General features: G+C 39.2%; 1 protein-coding gene across 1 annotated transcript in view; it reads right to left on the bottom strand.

Annotated features, from left to right (window-relative positions):
• SNW1 (SNW domain containing 1) overlaps nt 1-11,032 on the bottom strand; it is a 35,823-nt gene extending 24,791 nt beyond the window's left edge. The window contains exons 1-3 of the mRNA XM_049705308.1: nt 10,942-11,032; nt 6,319-6,472; nt 2,093-2,254 (exon numbers count right to left, since the gene is read on the bottom strand). Coding sequence (XP_049561265.1) covers nt 2,093-2,254; nt 6,319-6,472; nt 10,942-10,955 — 330 coding nt within the window. The 5' untranslated portion in view covers nt 10,956-11,032. The remainder of the gene's footprint in view (nt 1-2,092; nt 2,255-6,318; nt 6,473-10,941) is intronic.
• Nucleotides 11,033-23,420: the final 12,388 nt, after the last annotated feature.

The following is a 23,420-nucleotide window of genomic DNA, read 5'->3' on the forward strand; positions in this document are numbered from 1 at the left end:
GTAAGGTGCTTGGCTGGTTCTTATCCTGAAGGCTATGGAAAGATTTTAAGTGTGCATGCTTGTATGTGTTTTTGTGGGGGAGAGAGGGAGAGAAACAGAAAAACGTGAATGACTGTTTCTTCAGGCAGGCAAGACAAATGCCAAGGAGATGGGTTCAGACTCTGCTGCAGTAAATTAAGCAAGAAAAAATAAGCATCTGAACTAAGTAGCAAAGAAGGGACAATACTAGAGAAATGTTAAGGAAATAAGATAAATCATGGTGACTAACAGATGGAGGGTCTGAGGGAAACACAAAAGAATGGAATGATTGTTAAGCAAAGGCTTTTTAGAGAACATACTGGCATTATGTGTCACATTTGAAATGTGAATATCCTTTGACCCAATGCATAGACTACTAAGAATTTATTTTACACAAATACTCATGTGCAAAAAGATGTTTATATATGGATCTTGAATATAGCACTGTGTGCAAAACTAAAAAATTGGAAACCACTAATGCTTAGAATATCTATATAGATTTTTCTTAATGAAAATCTTCAAAACATCTTAAGTAAGAAAAAAAAAAGCGTCTATGGGAGTTATGAGAATTAAAATCTCATTCATGTAAAAAAAGGATGTGTATGTTTGAGTATGTACGTGTGTGTGTATATATGTAAAGTGGGAATACATGTAAAGGTGAGGTTACAAAGAAAAGGGGAAGGGACGAGATCCAGGATACACTAGAATACACTTGGCAAGATTAGGTTTAGATAGGAGAAGAGATTTGTTATAGAGACAAAAGGAATAGTCAAGACAAAAAGACACGTGCAGGATAAAGAAAGCCACACTTTTCTTCCAATAGCCTTATATGCAAACAGATGGGGAGTCGCCTGTTAAACTGAGGGGGGATGGAGAGGAGCAGGAGCTAAGCTTGGAGGAACATCAAGACAGCTCTGCTGAAACCTGAGATACAAATTTGCATGACTGCATAATTGTTCTCCCCAAAAACTAGCAGCCATGACGGAGGAGCAAAGGATGGTTTATCATTAGTGCTGTCTTACAGGGTAAAATGAAAATGTTTGGGAGAGAGAGAAGCAAAGGACAGGTAGTGAAGGTTCTCAAGTACCTTCCCCAATATCTTCAATTCTGAAGAGCCCTTTTACCTCCAAAATACTCCAAATACTTGGAGTATTTATTAAAAAAAAACAAACTAGGTCTTAAAAACAGTTCCTTGGCTGAGTGTGGCTGCTCTGTGATGAGATTATTTTAAGTAAACTTCATTTTTGGTCTTTGGATTACTTTGTAAGCAGGGCCATCCTAAAAGTAGCAAGTGTCAGTTTTGTACTTAATCAAGGGAGAAAGAAGTTTATATGATTAATTCTATTCAAATGAACCATTAAAATAATTAAGTATCTATGTACTCTTTTTTTTTTTTTTTTTTTTGTGCGGTACGCAGGCCTCTCACTGTTGTGGCCTCTCTTATTGCAGAGCACAGGCTCCGGACGCGCAGGCTCAGCGGCCATGGCTCACGGGTCCAGCCGCTCCGCGGCATGTGGGATCTTCCCGGACTGGGGCACGAACCGGCGTCCCCTGCATTGGCAGGCAGACTCTCAACCACTGTGCCACCAGGGAAGCCCAGTATCTATGTACACTTTAAGTACATGGAAGAGAAATACAAGACTATACATAAAACTAAATTTAATTTTTTTAGGGTGCTAGGATTGTAGATTTTAAAAAATTTGCTAGCCTTTAAAAAAGTTAGTACTATAAAATAATTGTTTTTAATATACAGTGCTGTATGTCAATTATATCTCAATAAAACTAGAAGGGAAAAAGAAGAACTGTTTTTTAAATGTAAAACAAATACATAAAAACCCTTAAGTATACATAACCTATCATCAATTTGGGGAATTTCAAAGGAAAAAGTCATTGCTGTTATGAAGTCATATTATATTGTTCATATTGTTATGAAGTCATCTTCAGTTAGCCTAAGTATACGTCACTGTTACTTTTAACATAAACTAAATGGCCAGATTTATCATTTTCCATACAATTAAAAAAACTCCTCATAAAATATTTATCAATGGGGAAAAAAAATCAATGAGAGGGTTACCTTGTCTTTTGACTGTCCCTGTCGAGCAATTGCATCATACTTAATTTTTCCTTCAGCATCCACCTGAATGGCCAGTGCATTTGACATTTTTTTCTTTCGTCCCATATCCAGGGGATACTGGGCCACGTGGATCTCTGGAAAAGCACCTCCATCTCCAAAATCCTATATATTAAAAAGAAATAAAAAGAATATTTAATAGTAGTTTGAGATTTAAGATATATTCACTTATTCAACAAATAACCATTGAGCCCTTATTATGCTAGATGCTACAGAAATGGCAGTAAACAAAACAGAGGTCTCTGACCTTGTGGAGTGTGGATTTTAGTGGGCAAAGATATAAAAAGCGTAATTCTTGGCTTGTGATAAATGCCTTGAAAGCAATAAAGGGACTGGGAAGAGGGGCTATTTTCTTTATTATTTTTAAAATTTATTAATTTATTAACTTATTTTAGGCTGCATTGGGTCTTTGTTGCTGCGCGCGGGCTTTCTCTAGTTGCGGTGAACAGGGGCTACACTCTTCCTTGCAGTGCGCGGGCTTCTCATCGCGGTGGCTTCTCTTGTCACTGAGCATAGGCTCTAGGTGCGCGGACTTCAGTAGCTGTGGCTCGTGGACTCTAGAGTGCAAGCTCAGTAGTTGTGGTGCACAGGCTTAGTTGCTCTGCAGCATGTGGGATCTTCCCAGACCAGGGCTCGAACCCGTATCCCCTGCATTGGCAGGCGGATTCTTAACCACTGCGCCACCAGGGAAGTCCCAAGAGGGGCTATTTTTGATAGTGTGGTTGGGATAACCTTTGTGAAGAGGTAACATGAGCTAAAGCCTGAATGATGAGAAATCAGTCGTGGGAAAATCTGAAGGAAGCATTTTCTAGGCAGATTATACAGCAAGTGTGAAGGCCCTGCTGCAAGAACGAACTTGGCATGTTCTAGGAAATGAGTGTCCATTGGGGCTGTAGCTTACTGAGGGCAGAAGAGCAGACATATAGGTGATAAGTCTGCATGGTGGACAAACACCAGATCACGAAAGGGCTTCTAGACCATGGCAAGGATGTGGATTTTATGTACATGACAGGAAGAAATTAAACAAAATGTTTAGCATAAGGAAAAGATTTTTCATTTTAGCATACATAATTTTCTTAGTGAAGGACAGGTCATGCATGCTATAGGTAGAGCAAAAATGTAAAGTATTAGGGAGTTCCCTGGTGGCCTAGTGGTTAGGATTCCGGGCTTTCACCACTGTGGCCCAGGTTCAATCCCTGGTCGGGGAACTGAGATCCTGCAAGCTGAGCAGCACGGCCAAAAAAAAAAAAAGTATAGAATTATATTTCTTCTTCAGATTGTAACAACATCTTATTTATTCAGTGTTCCATGAGAAGCAAATAAATAGGAAGGACCCAGAAATGAGTTTACCACATTTCTAATGATGATTATACAATTACTTAGAAGAGAATTAAGACTTCTAAAGTAGAATAAGCTAAGTCTGTCAATGAGGTTTAATATTACAAAAATGTATATCATCAAATTAATATATGAATATTAAATATAATTTAAATAGTTTTGTTAAATTTAATAATACTTGCCTACACATATATTCTCATTTAATTCTTGTAGTTCTTCAACACCTCATATTTTCATATGGAAAAAATTCAAGTTTAGAAAAGTTAAAAGTGATTTTTCCAAGGTCTCATGGATAGCTATGAGGACCTGAACCCAGATCTTTTGACTCCAAAAGTTGTTAAATTTTTTACTAAACTGAAATACCCTGATTCAAAAACAGGCAAATCATTTCACTAAGAAATGAGAGAAAAAATATATTAATATTAATCATTTAGAGGGGGTTTGATGGAAAAAATTATGAAAATAGCCACTTTTATATGATCTCCTCCTTCAAGAAATATTCCATTAGATCCTGGATATGTGATTTTCTAGGTACAACATGCTTACTTGCTAAAGAAAGGTTTGACATTTTTAAAAACAAACAATAAAGCTAAAGGAGACGTTTTCTTGTAAATTAGGCAGAAAATAGTTAAGGTATTCCCAAGAAAGGTACTACCTGTAGCCAGGCCATCAATCTGACATGGGCTCAGATTTACTAGAGTTCTTCAACTATAATAAGCACTTCAAGACTGTAGATGTGGCATTACGTGGTCATAAAGCTTGCCAGAAAAATCATAGCTTTTACTTTAAAAACTAGAACAAGATGCTTTTTTCCACAGAACTTTCACTCTCCTCAAGAAGCACTCATAGTATTTCTGTTAGCTGGCCATTTTGGTTTGCTTTTCAAATAAACTGTTCTGCTCCACCAGGATATATGACACTTTTGATAGTCAAGTAAGATTTTAAAAGCTAATAGTACCTGAATGTCCTGATGCTGAAATGCAAGTAAGGATGAGATTTCTACTGTAGGTAAAATGATGCCTGCCACCCCACCCTAATCTATCGAGAGGCCAAAAGGAGAGCATCTGTAATCCCTAAAAAGAAACACTCAAGCCTTCTGTTAGATAATGACAAGTTCTGTCTTTCTTGCCACAGATAAGACGGCATCACAGCTTCCTTGATATCTTTTATTTTGCTCTGCTTCTCACAAATTACATTATCAGTGAAAACAAAAGCAACAACAACAAAAATCCCATCATAGGTGTGGTAAGACTGGCTTTCACACACTAGAATTAATAAGGACCAGAGGACCGCTGAACAAAAATCAACCAGAGAAACAAAAAAATCACCAGGGAATATGTTAGGAGAAGACATGATCTCTTTAGTTGAGTGTTCTTCTAGGCTGTACAAAGAGTTTGGTAGGGCAGGGGTAATGACAAACATGAGAGAGGCTGAGAATACAGTTGCCTTTTTATAGGTGCTAAGCAACATATTTCAATCCACTGAATACTTAGTTCACTATGATCACCACCTGCAGGCATATGAAAAAAAGCTAAGGACACTTGGCTCTTCCCATTTGTAAAGTAAAATTATAACCATATAAAGACAGAACACAACAAAGTGATAAAATGAAAATAACTGGGTACAAACATGAATAGGCACAGAGGTTTTCAATAGGCAGGTATATCCCTTGGGAATTGGAGAAGGAAAATTTGCAGGTATCAGAATGAATACAGGGAGATGGAGAACAGGAAGCAGCTTGGAGGAGGAAAGTCTCAAATGTCTGCGCTTCTCCCTAGATTAAAAAAAAGGTGATCAAGCATGGGCAGTGTGCCCTGGAATTAGGGAAAGGAATACGCACTGAACTGACGCACAAGATCCTGTGAATAGGTGCTGCCAAAAAAGTTTGTTCTTTGGGAACAAGCTAGAGATATAAAAAGATCATTTCAGATTCCTCCTCCCTCACTGCCTCTGAATCAACCAACAAATTCTGTCTCTTATACCTTCCCCCAAATTTATCTAATCTGTATGTTAGGATATATTAACATTCTCAAGTTGAAGATAAGAAAACAGATGAAGAGAGTTTAGGACCTGTCCAGGGTCACACAAAGAGTAAGGAACAGGGCTTCCCTGGTGGCGCAGTGGTTGAGAGTCCACCTGCCGACGCAGGGGACGCGGGTTCGTGCCCCGGTCTGGGAAGATCCCACATGCCGCGGAGCGGCTGGGCCTGTGAGCCATGGCCGCTGAGCCTGTGCATCCGGAGCCTGTGCTCCGCAACGGGAGAGGCCACGGCAGTGAGAGGCCCGCGTACCGCAAAAAAAAAAAAAAAAAAAAAAAGAGTAAGGAACACAGCTATAATGCAAAACAATTAATTAAAAAAAACCTCCTTGTCAGTGTTCTATCCACTATACCAACAGGAAGAAATCAGAAAAGGAAATGCTGCTGGAGTTTTCCCTGGAGGAAAGTTGTTTCTTCAGGGTGATGCGGCATTGTGCATGAAGGGGAGAGGGAGGGAAAGGCACCTGAACGTGAAACCATTTTTCATCTTTTTCCTCTTACTTTCCCATTATTTTCCATATACTATAACCCCCCCCCAAACATAAAGGGTTTGTTAGTTTCTTCTGTACATAAGTAACAGTTTGACATAAGAATAGACATAAATTGTACACTTTTTCAGTGATCATAAAGCAGTGAGAATAAGCAAGAAGAAAAAGCTCAATCTTCTGAGGGAAGTACATGTCTTGAGAGCTCACAACCAGAATTTCTATCATACTGACATTCATATGCAGAAGTTCTAGGGTTTAAACTTATTTTACAAAGGTGCTATAATAATTTTCAGCACAATTATTTACCTCTAATAACCGAGGTATCCAGCCTTTCCGGTACCCGTATGGGGGAGGTTCTCTTCGGGAGGAGACCAGTGAGGTCTGTCGTGATCTCTGCGATCTTGCTTTTTCTTCAGCCTCAAGCTGGTCCTGAGATAGCTGAGTAGGTGCAGGTAAAAAGCTATAAGCAAAGATAATAAAAGTCAGAATTTTAAAAACTCTTATATTTGATTATTGCAATTTGGCCATCAGACACTATTTTCCTGTAATACTTTTTCCTTTGAGCAAAAGAACAAACTTTCCAATGATTTATGGCAGGATTATCAGTCATTTTATTATGCCTGGAAAGAAATAAGTACTAACAGACATACAGTAAAAACATCTGACCAGTATGCAGGCAACTGGTGCCCAGAATAAAAAATTAACAGATATTTCACATAATAAACCATTGAGTTTTTATGCTTCCACCTTTCTTTTCTTACAATAAGTAAATTTTCTCAATTACCAAGGGGTCAACTCTTTAGTATATGGTTTTCTTAGTGTCTTTACTAGTCTTTTACTCCTTATTTTTAACTATTTTACTCTTATGCTTCCTACTTTTAACTATTTTAGCATCAATACAAAAAAATAATTAGCACTGAATGTAGCAAAGAGGTGGATAAAAAAAGAAAACACGAGTTGCACATTTAAGTGTGTTTTCCCAAGGTATCTAGTTTAGAATGGAATTTAAAATTTAAGAGGTCAAAGATCCAAAGCAGAAATTCTAAAGATGTAATTTGGTACTCTTGAATCAAAGCAGCCTTTCTACTAAACCATTCTTAACTTTTAAGTATGATAAATGTTATTAAAGAGATATCCCAAAGTACCACAAAAGGATTCCAGTATATGAATAATACATTTAATGGAAAAGTTAAGGTTCCTTTGTGATTCTTGACTAGTAAGAATATGTGAATAGGGCTTCCCTGGTGGCGCAGTGGTTGAGAGTCCGCCTGCCAATGCAGCGGACATGGGTTCGTGCCCCCGTCCGGGAAGATCCCACATGCCGCGAAGCAGCTGGGCCCGTGGGCCATGGCCGCTGAGCCTGCGCGTCCGGAGCCTGTGCTCCGCAACAGGAGAGGCCACAACAGTGAGAGGCCTGCGTACCGCAAAAAAAAAAAATGTGAATAAGCAGTAGAGCTTACTTATTCAAAAATATTTAGTAGTTGCTGGGGTGCAGACACTGTGTTAGGTAGGCAATGAGATGATGAACAGAAAAAGACAGTTGAGTCTTGCAGGGGAGAGAGACAATCAAAATCACACAAATCCATAGTAATCCACTTACTAAGTGATAAGAAAAAGTACAGAGTGTTATGACAGCGTATGTCAGAGGGCTCTAATCCAGTCTGGCGGGTCAGGTAATGTGATGGCTAAGAACTCAAGAGTTCTAATCCTACCTATGCCACTCACTAACCTGGATTAGTTGTTTACCTCTCTGAACCTCAGTTTTCTCATCTGTAATGACAGACCATAAGATTACCTATCTCACAGAGCTGTAATAAGTATTAAATGACAGTACCCATGAACCACTTGGCATGGTGTCTAAATACCATTCAATATGTGTTCCATAAATATTTGATTATTTGGAGCTGTTCCCCAATTCCCCCAGTTTGGGTTAGTTGACCAAACTAACCACCCATGCTCTCACAAGACCCTCTATGTATCATTATTACAATATCTACCTTATTTACTACTATCATCTATTTATTTACCTTTCTTTCTCTCATTAGACTGTAGGCAACTTGAGGGCAGGAATCACGCCTTTTGTTTCTTTTATTCCTAACTCTCTACGCATTGTCTAGCTAGCTCACAGCAGGGCCTACTTCAATGTTGGCAAAAGAAATATATTCACTCTTCCCTTTGCACTCATTTTTATGTTACTTGTTCCTTTAAACAAGCCATCTCGGGATCTTTACATTTGCTTTCCCACTGCCATAAAGTATTCTATTTACTTATTAAGAAAACTCTTCCCCAGATTTTTTAGTGCTTGCTTCTTAGTATTCATTGTCCCTGCTCAATTATACCTCCCAACAGCTGTCACATGACCACCTTGTCCAAAACAGCATTCCACCCCACACTTTGAGTCACTCTCTATCCCTTTATTTGTATTTTATTCTTAGTACTTACTACCTGAACTTGCATTACTGATTTGTTTACTCCTGCAGTCTGTCTTCCCTAGAATATAAGTTCCGTCAGGATAAGAGGTTTGCCTGACTGATTCAATACTGTAAAACCAACCCTAGCCTGCCACATGGTAGACTTTCAACACATGCAATTTACTAACTGGATGAATGGAGTCTAACGTTTTGGGCTTATACCACAGTTGTTTTCAGTAAACCATGTATACCCAATACATAGGAGGGATACAAAGACAGTAACAAAGAAGCCAAAATATTTACTTATGTTTCATTTCTCTTGTCTTTACCTTCTGTTGGAAGAACCAGTCAGTAAAATGATCAAAAGGCAGAGTTTGGACAAACCAGTAAACACAAAATCTGGCCTGGATTATGATTAGAACACCCTAGCCTTCCAGGGGGTCTTAATTTTGTTGTTCCCTGTAAAGGATGATATTCCCATGAGGTACACTCCTATGGTGGGGGTGGGCTGCATAAGCCAGCAGAAAGTCTACCTCAGTGTTTCTCAACTGGGAGCAAAATATCTACAATGTAGACATTTGACAATGTCTGGAGACATCTTGATTGTTAGAACTTGGGAGGTAGGGGGTAGAAACGGGTTTGGAGGTTCCACTGGCATCTAGTGGGTAGAGGTCAAAGATGCTGCTAAACATCTTAATATGCACAGGACAGTCCCATACAAGAATGAATTATCCAGTCCAAAACATCAGTAGTGCCACTGTGCAGACATCTTACTCTATCCTTTCCCCTTTACTAAAGAAAGCGTATTAAATGCAAGTGATATTATTAGATACATAACCTTAAACGCACGAGTTTAGAAAGTTAAATCAGTATGACTTTAAATCTTTAGTTAGTAACACCAGGACTGTAACACATCAGCATGTCTTAACAGTCCCTGTTAAGAATCCCTGGTAGATTTCAGAGATAACAGTTCACCTGGAAACTTGAGACCATCTCTAGAAACCAAATTAGCTAAAACTCAACAAAATCTGAAAGCTATGTAAGTCAAGCTATTTAAAGACTGCACTCTGCCCCTTCAATTTTAAGGAAAAATAATAATAATTTTTTGGCCACGCCACACAGTTCCCCCAACCAGGGATTGAACCCACGTCCCCTGCATTGGAAGCGCTGAGTGTTAACCACTGGACCACCAGGGAAGTCCCTGCCACTGCACTTTTAAGCACACAATACCCACAATATCTCTGATAGTTTTCCTTTGTGTCCTTTTCCAATTCCACCTTTTCCACAAAGCCTTTCCTCATAACTCGACTAGTCTTTGTCACACTTCTCCCATCTGGAGAGCACTCAATCAAATGTTTGCTGCCTGCAACATTTACTAAAGAACACGCTCCATTCCATTCAGCTCATTCCATCTAATTGTTTTTGCACTTAAGGTTAGTACTACACAATAAGCATTCTGTGTGGTTCTTTGTTTCATATCTGTATGCCTTGTACCCCATCTTCCCTGCAGCCAAAGACTGTCAGATTTCCTTCTGTATACACACAAGCCCTAGGATAGAGCAAGGCATCCAAAAGTAATTCCCAGAAGAATTTTCTGATTCAAATATGTTTAGGATTCATAACTGTCATCAGCCAGGAAAACCGTATGTGAGGAGAATGAAGGGTGTTTAGGGAACTCAAGCGTATGTACTAACGTGATTAGTTTCTTTACCCTCTGTGACACTCAACTTTTCCTGTTGCGTTCGTTCGCATGGAAAGTTTTTCTATTTAGATGGGGCAGCAAGGTCGACAACTAATAGGAGTTACGTAACTCCTTGGAATCTCCCCCTTAAGCATCTTTCTCTTAAAGGCGGGGACCACTTTACTTGCGGTTGCCAAGGCAACCGGGACAGCAAAAATCCGAAGTGGTTCCATCTACGGGAAGAAATTCTAAGGCCCAAAGTTAAAGTGCGGAGCAGCGGCGCGAATTAGTAGACAGCGGCCAGTACTATGGCTGATTTTAAATCTCCGTTCAGTGCCGCGCCCCCACCTTTTTTTTTCCCGGTAATCCTTGTTTAGGGACAGACACAGGAGAGAGACTTCGGCAGGCGAACGGCAGTAAGCCAGGTGGTCGCCTCCCACCCGCTTCACTCTGCCAAGACAAATAAGCCACTGCCGTCCACACTCCCATCGCGCCCACCCGAGCCGCGGACCCGAGGGAGCTCTCTCCACACCCCCAAGATGCTTAAGCGAAAACACATGCGACTCCTCGGCATCTTAAGCCAGAGAACTATTCCCCACGCCGCGGCTTTCGGTCCTAGTGAGGGGGCGAACTCAACCCGGGAAGCCGCTCAGAAAAGACCCCAGCTTCGGCTAGGCCTAGTCGCCCCGGCGGCCGGAGAGAGGGCCTAGCCGTGGCCTCGGCCTCTGTCGCTCTGTGACCCGGGCCGGGTTACTGCCCGGAGAGCGTGGGAAGAGAAATGAAAAAGGTGGGTACTCCCAAACCCTTCCGTATCGAGGACCCAAATCAACAACTCACCTGGTGAGCGCCATCTTCTTCCGCTTCTTCCAGCGCGAGCGACAGCACCGCGGGGCGGGTCTTTCCCGGCAGAGAGGTGGGGAAAGGACGGAGCGCGCGGTGCGCAGGCGCCCTTGCCGAATGGCCTTCTGGGATTTGTAGTTCTTTGAACAAGACTACAATTCGGTTCTCTTCTAACTGGAGTTATCACGGGATAAGCGCTTCAGTTAAGAAAAAGCAAATGCATCTCTTCCACTGTGACACGATAGAGCGTTCTCTAGACAAAATACTAACGAAGTTGAGATGCTTTTTAAGTCTCTTTATTTTATTCTACACTTAATCTCATTTTCCTTGTTGGGGTCCCAAATACGAAAGCCTTCCGGGGGCGGCAACGTTAAATAAAAGAGTGGGAAATCGAGAGACTGGCGAATGCAGAATTATTGGACGCTGTGAAAACATTCACACTCAAAAATTTTTACACGCTTTCTTTCTCCACACTCCACCTCCAAAACACTCTCCGGGGGGCAGGTATTGTGTGATCCTTAGTAAGTTACCTTTAGAACACTCCTTATGTGTATTATGTATGTATGTTTTTATATACGTAAGTGTTTTAGATAGATTGTCTTTTACATAGATTATGGATTAAACACAGTCTTTGATGAAGTGATAGGATACATGAAATCTGCTTCAAAATATTGGGGAGAGGGAGGTGGGTGGAATATACGGTAGATGAAACAAGAATAGCTATGACTTTTGATCACTGTTGAGGCTAGATAATGGGGAAATGAATATTTATTATATTATTCTCTCTACTCTTGTATACGTTTGAAATCTTCCATGATGTAGAAACGAACTTTTTTTTTTTTTTTTTTTTCCTGAGGTACGCGGGCCTCTCACCGTTGTGGCCTCTCCCGTTGCGGAGCACAGGCTCCGGACGCGCAGGCTCAGCGGCCATGGCTCACGGGCCCAGCCGCTCCGCGGCATGTGGGATCTTCCCGGACCGGGGCATGAACCCGGGTCCCCTGCATCAGCAGGCGGACTCTCAACCACTGCGCCACCAGGGAAGCCCGAAACGAACTTTTAATAGCAGTATAGCACACATACAGAAAGGTGCATGCACTCAGTGTACAGTTCTTTGAATTTTTCCAAACCACACACACTAGTTTGAGCAGCGGCAGAAGCACCCCACATCCAAGATCACTTGATTTCTGGTGTGACAAGATGTTCAAGGCTAATTTAGTACTTTTTCTGCCCCAGACCTTGAATCAGTTCTTTATCCAAGGTTTTAAGTGGAAAGTGATATTTAAAGAAAACAATCTGGATGCTACAAATGCTCATCGTTACTGGGCAATTATTGTTTGTAAGCCTTTTCAGTGGACAGAGCTAAAAAATTCACATATACACATAGTTTTTGAGAAAATGCATCATGCATTTATACTAATATTCCAATCCAAGTTTAGGATTATACAGATTTTACTTTGATTTTATATGTGTATCTCTTCTGAAAATCTCAGTACCTAATGGTGTTAACATAATTACTCATTTGCCTTATCCTACAATATATATAATGGTTTCAGAATAACATTTCTAATATGATTACTAAACATATGCCTAATGATAATAGTTTCTGAATTTTTTTTCAAGTCTTTTCTGTCCTCAGGGTATATCTCTCTAGGCATGTACAGTCAAGTTGCATTGCTTTAAAGTGACTTGGAATAATTCCTCCGTGTGTCATTATGCCACTAGCTTGATACCCAGTTAGGTCTGAATATTTCATTTTGCTTTGGATTTTTGGGAGCTGCTTTTTTAAAAAAAAATAGTTTTGTGAAACACTTATATGGTTTCAAATCCAAAATTTACCAAGCAGGTAGTACATTTAGAGAAGTCTAGATTATTTCCCTGTCTCTTCCTTCTTTTTCCTTTCTCACCCTGTAGATAACGTTTAAAAATATTTTTTATAGTTTATCCTTCCACTTAAAAGTATACACAAATAAGTATATATATATTTTTAAATAAATTTATTTATTTAATTAATTTATTTTTTGGCTGCGTTGGCTCTTCGTTGCTGCGTGCGGGTTTCTCTAGTTGCGGTGAAAGGTGGCCAGTCTTAGTTGTGCTGAGCGTGCTTCTCATTGCGGTGGCTTCTCTTGTTGCAGAGCACAGGCTCTAGGTGCACAGTCTTCAGTAGTTGTGGCACGCGGGCTCCATAGTTATGGCTTGCGGGCTCTAGAGCGCAGGCTCAGTAGTTGGGCATGGGCTTAGTTGCTCCACGCATATGGGATCTTCCCAGACCAGGGCTTGAACCCATGTCCCATGAATTGGCAGGCGGATTCTTAACCACTGCACCACCAGGGAAGTCCCCATATATAAATTTTTTATACTTCTTTTTCTTTCTTAGACAAGTAGCAGATACCATACACACTTTTGTTCACTTTGCTTTTTTCCACTTGTCAATATATCTTGGAGATCACTCCTTTGCAGGATATAGAGATTACATCGGAGGTTCTGAACAGAGAAAAAACTTGATCTGACGTATGTTTTTAAGACGATCATTATGACTACTATGTTAAAAATGGATTCCAAGAAGCAAGGAAGGAAATGGGGAGACCAATGCGTAGCTTTTGAGATAATTTGGGGAGAGATGCTGATGGCTTAGGCAGGGAGTTAGTAGTGGATATGGTAAGAAGTTGGAATCTGGATCTATTTTGAAGGTATAAGCAACACATTTTGATGATGGAATTGATGTGAAAGAGAGTAATCAAGGATGATTCCAACCAGGATAGAGTTGCCATTTACTGAGATGGGAAAACTGCAAGAGGGTCATGTTTGGGGTGGGGGGAGGAAGATCAGGAATTTGGTTTTCAACATGTTACATTTGAAATGCCTTGTTAGACAGCCAAGTAAATGTGTCAAGTAGGCAGTTTGTATACAAGTTTGAAGTATGGGGGAAATGATCTAGGTTGGAGACAGATAGTACTTACATTCATGATACCAGATGAGATTACCAATGGAGGGAGTATGGGTACAGAAGAGAGGTAGTCCAAGGACAGACTTCTGGAGTTTAGAAGTTGGGGACATGGGAGGAACCAGTAAGGAGACTGAGAGAGAATTGCTAGAGGTTTGATCAATGGAATTAGGAGAGAAAGCATAGGCCTTTCTTTTGGATCAGAAGCTATAAGGTTGTAGGTGTGATTTACCAGTATCTATCTTTCCTGGCATAAAGCAAGAGCCTGTGACAGGGAAGAAAGAAGCCACCATGCAAAAAGGAGAGACCAGAGAGTAAAGAGAAGGAGAGTAAGAGATTGATAGAGGTTGAGACCTCTGAACAACATCATGGGAGTTCCTGGATCCAGCAGTGCCTAAAGACCACACCACCTTGAATTTTTTTAACCAAGTGAGCCAATAAATTATTTTGTTGCTTTAAACTAGTTTGAGCTTATTATCATTTACAACAAAAAGGTTATTTTCTGTGCTCCCATAATAATTGTTCTTCCCCCAGTCTTTTTTTAACATCTTTATTGGAGTATAATTGCTTTATAACAGTGTGTTAGTTTCTGCTTTATAACAAAGTGAATCAGCTATACATATACATATATCCCCATATCTCCTCCCTCTTGCATCTCCCTCCCACCCTCCCTCTCCCACCCCTCGAGGTGGTCACAAAGCATGGAGCTGATCTCCCTGTGCTATGCGACTGCTTCCCACTAGCTATCTATTTTACATTTGGTAGTATTTATAAGTCCATGCCACTCTCTAACTTCGTCCCAGCTTACCCTTCCCCCTCCCCGTGTCCTCAAGTCCATTCTCTACATCTGTGTCTTTATTCCTGTCCTGCCCCTAGGTTATTCAGAACCATTTTTTTTTCAATTCCATACATATGTGTTAGCATACAATGTTTGTTTTTCTCTTTCTGACTTACTTTACTCTGTGTGACAGACTCTAGGTCCATCCACCTCACTACAAATAACTCAATTTCGTTTCTTTTTATGGCTGAGTAATATTCCATTGTATATATGTCCCACATCTTCTTTATCCACTCATCTGTTGATGGACACTTAGGTTGCTTCCATGTCCTGGCTATTGTAAATAGAGCTGCAATGAACATTGTGGTACATGACTCGTTTTGAATTATGGTTCTCTCAGTGTATATGCCCAGTAGTGGGATTGCTGGGTTGTATGGTAGTTCTATTTTTAGTTTTTTAAGTAACTCCATGCTGTTTTCCATAGTGGCTGTATCAATTTACATACCCACCAACAGTGCAAGAGGGTTCTCTTTTCGCCACACCCTCTCTAGCATTAATTGTTTGTAGATTTTTTGATGATGGTCATTCTGACTGGTGTGAGGTGATACCTCATTGTAGTTTTGATTTGCATTTCTCTAATGATTAGTGATGTTGAGCATTCTTTCATGTGTTTGTTGGCAATCTGTATATCTTCTTTGGAGAAATGTCTATTTAGATCTTCTGCCCATTTTTGGATTGGGTTGTTTGTTTTTTTGATATGGAGCTGCATGAGATGCTTGTATATTTAGGAGATTAATCCTTTGTCAGTTGCTTCATTTGCAAATATTTTCTTCCATTCTGAGGGTTGTCTTTTCGTCTTGTTTATGGTTTTCTTTGCTGTGCAAAAGCTTTGAAGTTTCATTAGGTCCCATTTGTTTATCTTTGTTTTTATTTCCATTTGTCTAAGAGGTGGGTCAAAAAGGATCTTGCTGTGATTTATGTCATAGAGTGTTCTGCCTATGTTTTCCTCTAAGAGTTTGATAGTGTCTGGCCTTACATTTAGGTCTTTAATCCATTTTGAGTTTATTTTTGTGTATGGTGTTAGGGAGTGTTCTAATTTCATTGTTTTACATGTAGCTTTCCAGTTTTCCCAGCACCACTTATTGAAGAGACTGTCTTTTCTCCATTGTATATTTTTGCCTCATTTATCAAAAATAAGGTGACCATATGTGTGTGGGTTTATCTCTGGGCTTTCTATCCTGTTCCATTGATCTATATTTCTGTTTTTGTGCCAGTACCATACTATCTTGATTACTGTAGCTTTGTAGTATAGTCTGAAATCTGAGAGCCTGATTCCTCCAGCCATGTTTTTCTTTCTCAAGATTGCTTTGGCTATTCAGGGTCTTTTGTGTTTCCAATATTCCACAAATTGTGGAATATTTTGTTCTAGTTCTGTGAAAAATGCCATTGGTATTTTGATAGGGTTTGCACTGAATCTGTAGATTGCTTTGGGTAGTATAGTCATTTACACAATGTTGATTCTTCCAATCCAAGAACACGGTATATCTCTCCATCTGTTCGTATCATCTTTAATTTCTTTCATCAGTGTCTTATAGTTTTCTGCATAAAGGTCTTTTGTCTCCTCAGGTAGGTTTATTCCTAGGTATTTTATTCTTTTTGTTGCATTGGTAAATGGGAGTGTTTCCTTAATTTCTCTTTCAGATTTTTCATCATTAGTGTATAGGAATGCAAGAGATTTCTGTGCATTAATTTTGTGTCCTGCTACTTTACCAAATTCGTTAATTAACTCTAGTAGTTTTCTGGTAGCATCTTTAGGATTCCCTATGTATAGTATCATGTCATCCGCAAACAGTGACAGCTTTATTTCTTCTTTTCTGATTTGGATTCCTTTTATTTCTTTTTCTTCTCTGATTGTTGTGGCTAAAACTTCCAAAATTATGTTGAATAATAGTGGTGAGAGTGGACAACCTTGTCTTGTTCTGATCTTAATGGAAATGGTTTCAGTTTTTCACCATTGAGAACGATGTTGGCTGTGGTTTTGTCATATATGGCTTTTATTATGTTGAGGTAAGTTCCCTCTATGCCTACTTTCTGGAGGGTTTTTATCATAAATGGGTGTTGAATTTTGTCGAAAGCTTTTTCTGCATTTATTGAGATGATCATATGGTTTTTCTCCTTCAGTTTGTTAATATGGTGTATCACATTGATTGATTTGCGTATATTGAAGAATGCTTGCATTCCTGGGATAAACCCCACTTGATCATGGTGTATGATCCCTTTAATGTGCTGTGGGATTCTGTTTGCTAGTATTTTGTTTGAGGACTTTTGCATCTATGTTCATCAATGATATTGGCCTGTAGTTTTCTTTTCTTGTGACATCTTTGTCTGGTTTTGGTATCAGGGTGATGGTGGCCTCGTAGAATGAGTTTGGGAGTGTTCCTCCCTCTGCTATATTTTGGAGGAGTTTGAGAAGGATAGGTGTTAGCTCTTCTCTAAATGTTTGGTCGTGGGCTTTTGTTTATTGGAAGATTTTTAATCACAGTCTCAATTGCAGTGCTTGTGATTGGTCTGCTTATATTTTCTATTTCTTCCTGGTTCAGTCTCAGAAGGTTTTGCTTTTCTAAGAAGTTGTCCATTTTTGCAGGTTGTCCATTTTATTGGCATAGAGTTGCTTGTAGTAATCTCTCATGATCCTTAGTATTTCTGCAGTGTCAGTTGTTACTTCTTTTTCATTTCTAATTCTATTGATTTGAGTCTTCTCCCTTTTTATCTTGATGAGGCTGGCTAGTGGCTTATCAGTTTTATCTTCTCAGAGAACCAGCTTTTAGTTTTATTGATCTTTGCTATTGTTTCCCTCAATTCTTTTTCATTTATTTCTGATCTGATCTTTATGATTTCTTTCCTTCTGCTCACTTTGGGGTTTTTTTGTTCTTCTTTCTCTAATTGCTTTAGGTGTAAGGTTAGGTTGTTTATTTGAGATGTTTCTTGTTTCTTGAGGTAGGATTGTATTGCTATAAACTTCCCTCTTAGAACTGCTTTTGCTGCATCCCATAGGTTTTGGGTCGTCATGTTTTCATTGTCATTTGTTTCTAGGTATTTTTTGATTTCCTCTGTTATTTCTTCAGTGATCTCTTGGTTATTAAGTAGTGTATTGTTTAGCCTCCGTGTGTTTGTATTTTTTACAGGTTTTTTCCTGTAATTGATATCTAGTGTCATAGCGTTGTGGTCAGAAAAGGTACTGGATACGATTTCAATTTTCTTAAATTTACCAAGGCTTGATTTGTGGCCCAAGATATGATCTATCCTGGAGAATGATCCATGAGCACTTGAGAAGAAAGTGTATTTTGTTGTTTTTGGATGGAATGTCCTATAAATATCAATTAAGTCCATCTTGTTTAATGTATTATTTAAAGCTTGTGTTTCCTTATTTATTTTCATTTTGGATGATCTGTCCATTGGTGAAAGTGGGGTGTTAAAGTCCCCAGCTATAATTGTGTTACTGTCAATTTTCCCTTTTATGGCTGTTAACATTTGCCTTATATATTGAGGTGCTCCTATGTTGGGTGCATAAATATTTACAATTGTTATATCTTCTTCTTGGATTGATCCCTTGATCATTATGTAGTGTCCTTCTTTGTCTCTTGTCATAGTCTTTATTTTAAAGTCTATTTTGTCTGATATGACAATTGCTACTCCAGCTCTCTTTTGATTTCCATTTGCATAGAATATCTTTTTCTATCCCCTCACTTTCAGTCTGTATGTGTCCCTAGGTCTGAAGTGGGTGTCTTGTAGACAGCATATATATGGGTCTTGTCTTTGTATCCATTCCCCCAGTCTATGTCTTTTAGTTGGAGCATTTAATCCATTTACATTTAAGGTAGTTATCGATATGTATGTTCCTATTACCATTTTTTAATAATTTAAATTTAATTTAATTTTGGATTTGTTATTGTAGTGCTTTTCCTTCTCTTGTGTTTCCTGCCTAGAGAAGTTCTTTTAGCATTTGTTGTAAAGCTGGTTTGGTGGTGCTGAATTCTCTTAGCTTTTGCTTGTCTGTAAAGGTTTTAATTTCTCTGTTGAACTTCCCCCAGTCTTAACATTTACCTCACTTTATAGATTTTGATGGGTTATGTGACTGCAAGGGAGATTGAATCTCTCTCACCATTCACTTGTGGCCATACAATTTTGGGAAGTCCTCAACCCTCACTGGATTTCAGATTCCTCATCTTTTAAAGGACAGCATAGGCTCAGGTAATATCGCACATCACTTCTAGTGTCAACATCCTTTGATTGTTGGTACTTTTCTCTAGTTTTTAAACTTCTACAGAAAGAGGTTTAAAAATATGCCATTTTAGGGACTACTGATACATACAACAACTTAAATGAATCTCAAAGGCATTATGATGAATGAAATAAGCCATTCTCAAAAGATTACATGTTATGTGATTTTATTTATGACATTCTTGAAAAGATAAAACTATAGTGACAGAGAACAGATCAGTGGTTGCCAGGGATGAGGGGTAGGGGAAAGATATGGCCCTCTACAAGGCAATTTTGGGGGGTTATGGAATTGTTCTGTATCCTGACTGTGATGGTGGTTACATGCAACTATACATGTGCTAAAATTCATAGAACTGTACACCCAAAAAGTCAGTTTTACTGTATGACACTTAAAAAAATAAAATTTTTAAAATTCCTGGTCCAGTTCTTGCTACCATACTGTTAGAAGGGCCTACTTAGCCTCATTCTGCATCAGCAATGTTTACTCTACACTTGCTGTGGTTCAGAACACATCTTGGGTTCCTAGGCCCATAGAAGTGGTTTCAGAAAACGTGTTTTTATTTTTTTTAAGAAGAGTAAGGGAATATTAGATGTATTTGTTTACTATTGCTGTATAACAAATTATCACAAACTTAGTGGCTTGAAACAACACCCATTTATGAACTCACATTTCTGTAGGTCAGAAGGCTGGCACAGCATGAATGGGCTCTCTGCTGCGGGTATCATAAAGTTGAAATCAAATGTTGACTGGACTGAATTCTCATCAGGCTGAGGCTCTGGCGAAAAATCCATTTCCAGGCTCATTCTAGTTGTTGCAGTTGTAGAACTGAGGTCCCTGTTTTGTTGTGGGCTACTGGTGAGGATCACCCTCACCTCCTACACGCCACTCTCAGGTCCTTCCCACATGACCCCTGTGGTTAGTTCACATCATGGCTGTTGGCTTTCTTCCAGGCCAGATGGAGCACATCTCTCTGACTTTCTCCTCTGCTATCAACCAGAGAAAAGTCTTTGCTTTTATAGGACTCATAGATTAGGTCAGGCTCACCCAGATAATCTCCTTATTTTAAAATCAACTTTGCCTTATAAACATAACACAATCAGGGGACTGATATCTCATCATATTCACAGCCCCAGGGCATGTACACAGAGCTGGGTGTGGGGAGAGGATCAGGGGAGAGATCTTAGAATTCTGCCTGCCACAGTATATAAGCCAAAAGACAAAAAATATTTTGGTAAATGCAGGGTTATTGATTGTATTGTATGATGTACCAAGCATGATCTGGGAGTCTGAAGATATAAATTCAAGCTATAGCTTCACTGGTAAGCTGTGTTATCATGGTCAAGACACTGAACTTCTTTGGCCCCCAATTTTATTAAACTTAAAATGCTGATCTTGTTACCTGCTTTATGTATATATCATAGAGTGATTGTGAGACTTAATTGAGGTAATGGTGAATATGTTTTACTCAAATCTAAAGTACTGTGTAAATATATTAGTTATTTCTGTTAATATTTTGGCTGACAGTGATCTGCTTTAACCTCTGCTCCAGGAATGTATTATTTCTAAAAAGAGAATAAAAAAGGGGCAAATTAGAGAAAGGTCCCAAAGCCAAGATCAAGAAGCTTAGATTTAATTCAGCAGGTGACTTGGAGCTGAAGGAGGACATAAACAAAGGGCCTGGGTCAAAGAAACTGGCAAGGAAGACAGTTCTTAAGGCAGAATGGGTTTCTATGGTGATGAGAGACAGAGGAGCCCACAGAGGAAAAGGTTAAAATAATTAACATGGGAGATCAGTAAGATATAGACCAAGACCTGGGATGTAGGATTGAAAGAAAGGGGTGGAGAAGAGCTTTTACAGTCCAGTCTCATTTTTCACAGAGGCATATCCATGTGAAGCATTTCTACCATTTGTGGTCCCTTGCTGTCCATGGGGTGTATAGAGAATAGCGACTGACTTTAATAGCAATGTTAGCAAAACATAATTATGAAGGCAAATCTACTGAAAAAATAACACGATATTATACCCCAAGGCCAAGTACTTTATTCAGTTTTGTGGGGAGGGGGCTTGTGTTCAGCTGTGCTGGATCATCCTTGTAGCATTCTTCCCTTATTATCACAGGTAAGTAGCGGCTGCCTGTTCATAATAGACCGCCCAGTGTAGGCTAGAATTGGTGATGCTCCAGATTACGAGGAACAATCAACTGACTCAACTCTTGGTATTCCAGATAGAGGGAGGAATTCGTTCTCAGAGGGCCTAATTTGATTCCTAACTAGCTGTGGCCCCATAGCCACAGTGACATAACTTGTGAGGTAGAAGCGTGGAGCTCTTAAACACACAGATTCTAGAGTCAGCTTTCCTGGGTTCCCATCCCAGCTCCCTAATTTACTAGGGAATTAGGGCAAGTCCCTTAACTTCTGCCTAAATTTCTTGCTGGCCAAAAAAATGGGGAAAGTAATTATAATCTATTCTCATAAAGCTGTTGGGATAAATAAATGAACTCATTAATTAATTTAATCACATAAAGTGCTGGAATAATGTCCAGGATAGAGTAAGTACTCAAAAAATTATTATTATTTTCTGGACTTAATTTAATTGGCCTTAACAACATTTATTAACCTTCTTGAGCTTCAGGTTTTGCATTTGTAAAGTGAGGCAGTTAAACTCAATTTTATTTCTAGGGTACCTTCGAACTAACATTCTATTCTCCTGTATGATGCATGTTTTTATTTATTGCAATGCCAGTATTTTATGCTCTGATGCCATTATGCTTTAGTTATGGCTGCTTTATTTATTTATATTCATTCCCTGGTGAAAAGTAGCACTGTCCTACCTTTTTAGAAGCCTTTCATATGCCTTCACAATCTTAAAAAAATTTTTTTAAATCAAAGTACTGATTTGTACTGAAGCACAGTTTAAAAGGCTAGACTCACAGATTACTTATTAACTGCAAAAGAAAAAATGTACCTTTATAGTGGAGAAATCTGGATCAAGGGACAATTTGATATTAGGTGCTTCTGACAGGATGTTCCTAAATTACCTGATCAAGCTAGACCTAACTTTGACCTCACAAGAAATTCAGGAGATAGAGGAATTGGTTAAATAGCATGAGGAAACAATCAGAAAAATCCAGAATATGAGACATTTTACAGGACAACTGGCCTGGAATCTTCAAAATGTCAATGTCATAAAGTGGCACACATTTCATTCCCAAACCCTTCAGCATGCATCTCCTAAAAATAAGGGCATTCTCTTTGTAACCACATTGTCATTAGTACTCCTAAGAAAATTAGTAAAAATTCTATCATGTAGTCTACTATCAGCCGATAAACCTGAGCAACAAAAGAAAACAATAGACAAATTGGGCTTCATGAAAATTAAAAACTTTCATGCTTCAAAGGACACCATCATGAAAGTAAAAAGGCAACCTACAGAATGGGAGAAAATATTTGCAAATCATATATCTGATAAGGAACTTGTAGTCAGAGGAACTCTTACAAGTCAACAACAAAAAGACAAATAACCCAATTAAAAGAATGGGCAAAGGATTTAAGTAGACATTTCTTCAAAGAAAATATGTGAATGGCCAATAATCACATTCTATTTATGAATAGAATCAATTTTTTGACTGTAGATGCCAAAGTTAAGGTCAACTTGTATGTGGTGAGATGGGCTCCTATGTCTTCTTCCTGGGCATGAGCAGTTTTTTGGGTTGAGATGGAGGAAAGCAGCTTTGCTGGCAGCTACTTCCCTCCTCCAGCTCTGAGACTTCCTGATTGAAAGCACTGCGAGACCTGCTGACCCCATTTCTTTCCAGATTTAATTATTCTTTTTGAAAGTTGGCTCTAACCTCAAGGGGATTTGAAACACAAGGCTCCAGTGGGGATGAAGCTTTAGACCCAAGATAACTATTCCTTTTGCTATTGAACAGCCTGGCAGGGGAACAATTTGCCCCTTGCCCTGAGCACTGTCATTTATTTTGATCGTTTTCATTCCTATCAAGTGTGCTTCTGGCTCAGAAGGCAGCCATCTGATACCTGAAGTGACTCCTTACATTACTTCCTTGTCTTTTCTCTTGTCTTGTAACAAGATATCCCACTAAAATATGCCTGTTTGTGTACTAAGGAGCTGATGTGGGCGTGGATGGCTATGATTTAGTAACCCTAAGGGGGAAAATACGGGGGCAATAAGAATAGTTATTGTGTGTTGATGAGCTCCTCTGTGTCTATTTATTTCATTTAACTCTTACAACAACCCTATGAGTAGTTAACTCTTATTTATCCCCATTTTACAGATTGGGAAATGGAGGCTTAGAGATGTTATGTAAGTTGCCCACGGCGACAAATGGAAAGTGACAAATCTGCAAAGTGACTTAAACCCCCCAAATATGGTCTTAACCACTGTTCCATACTGGCACCCGAGTGGAAGAGGGTACCTTTCTAAAAATTTGGAGTCAGACAGACCTGAGTTCGAGTCC

Source organism: Orcinus orca, chromosome 2 (genome assembly GCF_937001465.1).
Source record: "Orcinus orca chromosome 2, mOrcOrc1.1, whole genome shotgun sequence".
Classification (NCBI taxonomy): domain Eukaryota; kingdom Metazoa; phylum Chordata; class Mammalia; order Artiodactyla; family Delphinidae; genus Orcinus; species Orcinus orca.